The sequence below is a fragment of the Amblyomma mixtum genome, chromosome 3 (assembly GCF_055824585.1).
Source record: "Amblyomma mixtum isolate Tamu chromosome 3, ASM5582458v1, whole genome shotgun sequence".
Classification (NCBI taxonomy): Eukaryota; Metazoa; Arthropoda; class Arachnida; order Ixodida; family Ixodidae; genus Amblyomma; species Amblyomma mixtum.
Window position 1 is genome coordinate 296879252 of NC_143014.1, and position 7176 is coordinate 296886427.

The 7176-nt window shown below is 45.1% G+C and overlaps 2 protein-coding genes and 1 pseudogene across 2 annotated transcripts; all 3 read left to right on the plus strand.

Annotated features, from left to right (window-relative positions):
• The first annotated feature begins 399 nt into the window (after positions 1-399).
• On the plus strand, positions 400-1898 carry LOC149355310 (THAP domain-containing protein 3-like; annotated as a pseudogene).
• A 338-nt stretch (positions 1899-2236) lies between these two features.
• On the plus strand, positions 2237-3254 carry LOC149355311 (uncharacterized). Its single transcript, XM_089583751.1, has 3 exons — positions 2237-2395; positions 2560-2925; positions 3003-3254. Exons 1-3 carry the CDS (start codon positions 2252-2254, stop codon positions 3210-3212), a joined length of 720 nt encoding a protein of 239 aa, XP_089439877.1. The 5' UTR covers positions 2237-2251; the 3' UTR covers positions 3213-3254.
• A 642-nt stretch (positions 3255-3896) lies between these two features.
• LOC149355312 (uncharacterized) lies at positions 3897-6953 on the plus strand. Its single transcript, XM_089583750.1, has 5 exons — positions 3897-4139; positions 5232-5403; positions 5979-6127; positions 6207-6405; positions 6890-6953. The coding sequence occupies exons 1-4, from the start codon at positions 3980-3982 to the stop codon at positions 6371-6373; spliced, it is 648 nt and encodes a 215-aa protein (XP_089439876.1). The 5' UTR covers positions 3897-3979; the 3' UTR covers positions 6374-6405; positions 6890-6953.
• Positions 6954-7176: the final 223 nt, after the last annotated feature.

Sequence of the window (7176 nt, forward strand, 5' to 3'; positions counted from 1 at the left end):
ATGAAATACCCAGAGTGGCCGAATACGAATATTGTGAGACGGGAAACAGAGCGCAGGATGGAGCGAGCTTTAAAGGGAGACTGAAGCGGTTTTCGAATCAGCTAATCTTCTAGGGTTTTGAAGTAGTGTCGTTGCTGATCACGCCTGTAAAGTTATTTTTTCGATTTTGGCTAAAACAGTGGCGCAATCACCAATTGTAAGCGCGATGTTTAAATCTCCCGCGTCCCGCGCGACCGCAGGTGAGGAGGATAGCGGAGACAGAAACCTCGTTCATGTCGGCCAACGTGACGTCATTTTGAGGAGTCGGAGACCGTCCCGTCACCCGCGCGCGCTTTCAGCGCGCGTTGTTCCTCGTGTCAGCCAAGTTTTGAGCACCCGACCACGTGCAGGCGATCTAACATGCGGTACTGCTCTGCATTCGGGTGTACGAGTACCTACGGCCGCGATGATGTCGTCTTCCACACTTTCCCGAAAGATCAAAAGCTCGCAGCGCAGTGGGTCGTTGCTGTGAAGAGGGACAATTTCAAGCCGATCAAAGCAAGCGCACTCTGCTCGAAGCACTTTCGTGACAGCGATTACGAGCTGAGCTTGTCCCTAATGCGATCGCTAGGGGTTTCTGTTAAAGGGGCACGGCTGAAACATGACGCGGTTCCTTCGATATTTTTGCACAAAAGAAGCGCGTCACCACCGCCAAGAAGCGCATTTGCGAAATGAAGGAAACATGAGGTGAGTGCTTCTACTTCACTACTTTGCGGAAATTCAGGTCTCATATGTGTGTGAAGCTTTGCATGAAGCGTTGACCGTGATTACCACACGCGGAGGCGACCCCGCGATGGGACAGAGCTGCGCCGCGCGGCTCTATACTAGCGGGTTTACTTTTCTCGCGCAAGGGGATATGCTATAAAAACCAGGCGTTGCGCTAAAAATCACGTAACTCATCAACGAAACACCGATGATGATTATTCGCGTGCGCACGAGACGGGCTACTGAGAAAAGCCCACTGCTGTGCCTGACATGATCGCGGAGCCCCTGCGGAACACTGGCGCGGCCAGGTTGGCCAGGTCTGAGGGCGCGCTGAGCGAGTTTCGGTTCGACGCGTCGAAGCAAAGAAGTATCGAAGCTGTTCACATGCGGCGTCGTGATTTCCTGCCCGTTGCTGCTTCGTCGTGGATCATTAGTTACGCGATCTGAAACGAAAATACTCAATAGAAGTCTGTCTGGTTGCGGGTGCATTTCAAGTGAAAAATGAAATGAAATACGACGTTACGAAACCTAGTCCGTCATAGGGGAATAGCGGGGAGGTACAGCGCACGCGCAAGACAACAACGCCCCTCAGGCAATGGTTCAGCACATGTGCACTGGCGCCTCAACCGATAGGATCATCCTATTCTAAAACTGTTCAATTACGACGTGTTTACGCAAATGCGATTCGATGATCACCTGACAGCCGAGAACGACATCACATATGCGGTTTTCTCGCCTTCATGGGAAAATTTTGAGAGTAAAGAGCAATTCCACAAATTCAGTACGCATTTTATCCTTTCAGGTTCTTGCAGAACTGCTTCAAGAAGGATCAACTATGGAAACACTTGATCCAGAATTGGACAGTCCCTCTGGTAACCAAACAGGTAATGATTCTACATTCAGTCTGAACATTTAGTTATACATGGCTATCCCGTGCATCAAATCATATCTCAGTCTGTGTTGCAGACGTCACAACAGAAGCTGAAGCAGATTTGTGTCCAATGTCACATGAAAACTTTGGTGAGGAAAACTCGCCAAGTACCCTCGCTCTCACAGGTAATGACCAATGTTCAGCAAGCACAGTAATGCAAGGCATTGATCCCTTACACATTACATGATAACCTGCTCATTATTGCAGATGCAGCACAATATGATGGGCCACTGGAGGTCACTCTGACCGAGTCCTGTGACAGAAGACACAAGTGTGTCCAAGCAGTGGTGCGGCCAGCGACACAAAGCACAGCTGTACAGGCATGTGTGAAAAAAAGCATGGCATCACGCCGCACTCAGACAAAACCGCAAACTGTATCTATCGGTATGTGCCTCTACATTCAGCGTACATTTTTGATGCATGCATTTGTGCAGTAATGATGGGGGAGGGGGCAAAGCACTATAAAGATTGTCAGTTCTAAAAATTCTGCATATTCCATGTTGCGTCCAGTGGTAATAAATAATAAATGCAGCTGCACATATCGCACGACTTTTAGGCATTCAGGTTGGTAGCCCCATGATAGATGCAGCCACTCAAAAGAGCATGCCGACCCAAAGAGAGGCCAGCGAAAGCGACGATGACAGCACAGAAGACGAAGGAGCCGATCAGAACTACGATGATGAGGACTACATCCCATGTGAAGAATTTGAAGAGAGGTATGTTATTTATTAGCCGTATGACGAAAAGCTAACAGTACGCTTAAAATGCTGTTTGCCCTACTTTTAATGTGGTGCCATAAACATTCACTCCAAATTTTTTCATACAAGCTTGCATGTTTACGCTGTCCAGTGCGATTGAAAATTTGCCTATTCTTTTTCAGGCAGGGATGTGCTGGAAGCTGCACAGATGAACCTGGCAAAAGAATTTTTTTGGTGCAGGAGAAGTACCTGCGAAAACTTTTCGAGTTGTGCACAGAGTGCCTCGCACCTCGTACAGTCTCATTCGAGTGTGAAGGCACACTTTTAAAGGTTTATGGGCAGTGTGCATCTGGTCATTTCATTTACTGGTGCAATCAAGACATCACAAAACAGCAGCCGATGCTCAACCTGAAGCTTTGCGCAGCAGTTCTCTTTTCCGGAAGCAACCCAACAGCTGTGCTTAGAATGCTGGCTTCAGTTGGTGTACCGGTTGTGAGCAACAGGACATTTTTTGCAATCCAGCGTTCATATCTGTGGCCTGCAATTGACAGGGTAAGAAGTCATCGTGGAGAAGTTTCCAGCTTGTTTTGCATGGTCAAGGTTCAATCCGCACTATTTTTTTTTTTCAGGTTTGGAAAGAAGAGCAGAGAAGTCTGCTGCAAGAGCTGCAAGGCCAACAAGTAAAACTTGCTGGAGATGGACGGGCTGATTCACCAGGATATAGTGCTAAATATGGCCCGTATACTCTGTTGGACGTTGAACGCCACAAAGTCTTGCATTCTGAAGTCGTGCAGGTGCGTTTCCACTTTGCTACAACAAGATTCTGTAAATTTCTATAGTTCACTAACGCTGACAAATGAATTGTAACACAACACTTAAATATCATGAATTCTTTCTACGGCACACGCATTATTGTGGGTTTAGCTTTGAATCCCCATGCTGGTAGATGAACGGTTTATGGGGGTTTAATGTCCCAAAGCAACTCAGGCTATGAGGGATGCCGTAGTGAAGGGCTCCAGAAATTTTGACCGCCCGGGGTTGGGCATTGACATTGCACGGTACATACGCCTGAAGCATAAGCACAGGACTGCCATTGTTAGCAATACAAACAGTCATTTTCGTAAAAAATAGTAACAGCTGGGAAGCAGAGGCCTCAATACATGCAGTTTTTTTTTTGAATTGGTAGACATGCAGCGCATCAAACTCAATATCCTTTGCCGTTATCATTCCACAGTCTAATGATGCTGGCGGCAGCTGTCGCATGGAGTTAGAGGGCCTGAAACAAGGCCTTGCTTTTCTGTAGAGTGAGAACATCAACGTTACAGTGCTGGTGACCGACCGTCACACACAAATCAAGTGCTTTCTTCGCAACAACAAATCTTCAATCACCCACGAGTTCGACGTGTGGCACATGGCAAAAGGTATCCAGCAGCTGCAGTTTTACGGTGGCTGCTGATAAAATGTTATTTTCAGCGCATTTATGGAATATATCATGTTCAATTTATATCTAATATGCCTTTTAGGTGTCACCAAGAAGCTGCATACCGCTGCGAAACAAAAGAGCTGCAACGAACTTGCACCTTGGATTAAGTCTGTGTGCAACCATATGTATTGGGCGGCAGCATCCAGCAAAGGCCAAGCACAACTCATTGTGCCCAAATGGCTGTCCCTTCTTAATCACATAAGGGACATCCACACACACGACCAGGCATCATTCCCCACGTGTTTGCACGGTGACTTAGCACCCAAGCAGTGGCTCAGAGAAGGTATATTGCATTTTGCATTGAAAATACGGCAAAGGCCCCACTGAAGAATAATTAGTAACATCTAACTACGATATATAAAATTTCAAATATCAAGTAAGAGAGGGTGTCAGGAAGGAAGGCACAATCTCTAGAGTACTATTCAATGCGTGTTTACGGAAGGTATTTACAAACCTCGAATGAGATCTAACGGACGATAAGAGTTAATGGAGAACACCTTTGCAATTTGCTGACGACACTGCCTTGCTAAAGAACTCTCAACAAACTGCAAAGCATGATCGATGACCTTGACAGGCAAACAAGAACAGTGGGTCTGAAAGCTTTATGCACAGAACTTAAGCAAGATTCAACAGCCTCTGAAGGGAACAGTGGCTATACGATAGGCACCGAAGCCTTAAAAGTGGGAAGGGAAGAGATCTAATTAGTGTAGGTAATTACTGCAGATCCATACCATGAGAGTGAAAGATATTGGATAATAAGAATAGGGCACAGTGCATTTGGCAGGTATGCTTATACCATGAATGGTAATTTACCGGTATCCCTCAAGAGGAAATTGTACAACAGCCGTGTCTTACCAGTACTCATGGCGGAGAAAAAAAATTAACGAAAAGGGTTGAACTTAAACTGAGTACAATGCTGCAAGCAGCAGAAAGCGAGAAGAGTAACATTATGATATGAAGAGAGCAGAGTGGGTCGGTAAACAAATTCGAGTTAGCGACATCCTAGTAGAAACCAAGAGCAAATGGCAGGGCATGCAGTGGTGAGGCTGCACAACTAATAGTCGTTCAGGGTAATAGACTGGATTCCAAGATTTTAGCAACCTGCGCAGTGCAGCAGGATTTCAGGATTTACATGATAAGCTTCATGAACTAAATAAATAACATTTGTTTAAATTTCTTACATACAACTTATTACAGTGCACCTCAAATTCCAGTGTGTTTATTATAAGTATAAAAACTTATAAGATGTTCATTACTGAATACGAGTTTATTTACAGGTGCGCTGAAATGCAGTTTAACTGGTTGATTCACGAGCATACAGCAAGCCACACGTTTAGAGCTTTACAAAAAGATGACAATGACTGTTTCTTTCTAGAATCAAAGGCTTTCCAGAAGCTTCGAGACGTTGCAATGTCTAAAGCCCTTCTGCAAGACATGCCACGGCTGTCAACAGGATACCAAACTTATGGATTAGAGGCTTTTCATAGCCTTCTAGTGCATTTTGCACCGAAGACCTACCACTATTCATATTCTGGAATGAGGGCTAGGTAAGCTGTCTTCTGTCTGCTTTTACATTGAGAAGACACCAATATCACAAAATAATTATGAACGTTGGCGCAAATGTTAAACATGCATCTGTAGAAAAAGTGAAAGGCATGTAGGTGTGTGCCACAACTATGTGAAAAGGTGCCCACTTTAAATTAGATTTACTGAAATTTTCAATAGCTGCATCTTTTCGTACATCTTCTCAACAGATTTAAAAACACATTTGAGCGAATCAGAAGGGATTCTACATGCCGACACTTTGTGAGCATGCAGAGTGCCTGCTGTGTTCACCATGCAAGCACTGCATTTTCATTTTCAATCCGCCTGGCAACTGAGGTGACGCTTTGTTTGCACAGATCTTCACAAGTAGCACTATGCTTTGTCACAGTGTTTTCATCATGCGTGCTCATGGTACTTTCAAGCACTAATTGCTGGCATGGCGTTATGCTTAACATCCATCAGTGACCTCCTATTGTCGCGTAATCTTTATAGTTAGACTGTTTACATAGGTTACAAGTCCTGAGGGTGAACGTTTGCGGATACCCTTTTCACATGGTCCTGTTTGTTTGACTTTCAGGACCCAACTCGCTGCACTTCACTACAATGAAAACAGTGGACGTGGTCAGGCATGCACAAAGGATGACAAACTTCGATGGTGTGTGCGTTACCCAAAGGCAGCAGGTTGTGACCCAATAGCTTGTCCAATAAAGGAGCCACCCACTCATGGTAAGCTTGCACCACCTAGTTTATTTGATCACGAAGAAAGTGAATATTGCACAACCTATGAGATAAAATGCTCACACAGGCTACGTCACACGCCTCCTCGACATGATTGTGGCTATGGCTGAGAGCATGGAGCCTCAGGAGAGGAAAACTGCTCCAGAATCTCGACCGCCACTCAGCAGCAGCTTTCCAAAGGTCCCAAAGGAGAAGCTGGTTGAGGAAAGAAAGTCAAGGTTCAACAGACAATGAGCAGTTTCACATGACATGCAGAGAAAGTACTGGTAAGTAGTATGGGGGTTTACCTGATGTCCAAAATCTGAATGTGAGTTGAGCAGCCAAAGCCCTTGAGACACTGTGACAGGTAAAAATATATAGCAAAGGATATGATGACATGCACTGTATACTTTAATAAGGGGAACCAGTTACTAAATTGTTTGGTTCATCAAAAACAAAATGAAAAGCAGATATCACTAAACACAAGAAGGCAGAGTAGAATCATGCAGCCACTAGAAAGGATGCAGACCACTGTGCACAATATGCTGGGGATTGCGTAGATTATACGGGAAAAGAATGCAACCGTGATAACCGCTTTAGTGCCTCTATTTTCTCAATGGCATTTGTTGTTTCTTTAGCTTTTTTTTTCATTTTACTGTTTTATTGCCACTGTTCATATCTGATTCTGTTGCACTTTGTTTGGAAAGGGGGGGAGGGGTCAGTTTTTGCAATCTTTTCATGTTAGTATTTTTGCTTCTCTCCTACCTGTAGGTCACAGGCCCCATGGCCAGACAAGAGGCCTTTGAAGCCCAAGAGCCCCACCTTCCCACCCTCCTCACTCCACACCCCATCATAATCCTAGTCCCCCCTCTTTAGAGTGAAGGGCCTGTACAACCCCTGCCAATGATGACCGCACTTCACCCGACAAAGACAAGTCCTCTTGTTGGAACGTCTGTCGCTGGACTGAGGCTCTTCCTTCATTTTAATTTTTCAAGATTTCCGTCTGCCGTACTTCTTATCTGCCACTATAAAAGATGAACCAGCGCACTAATGCTACT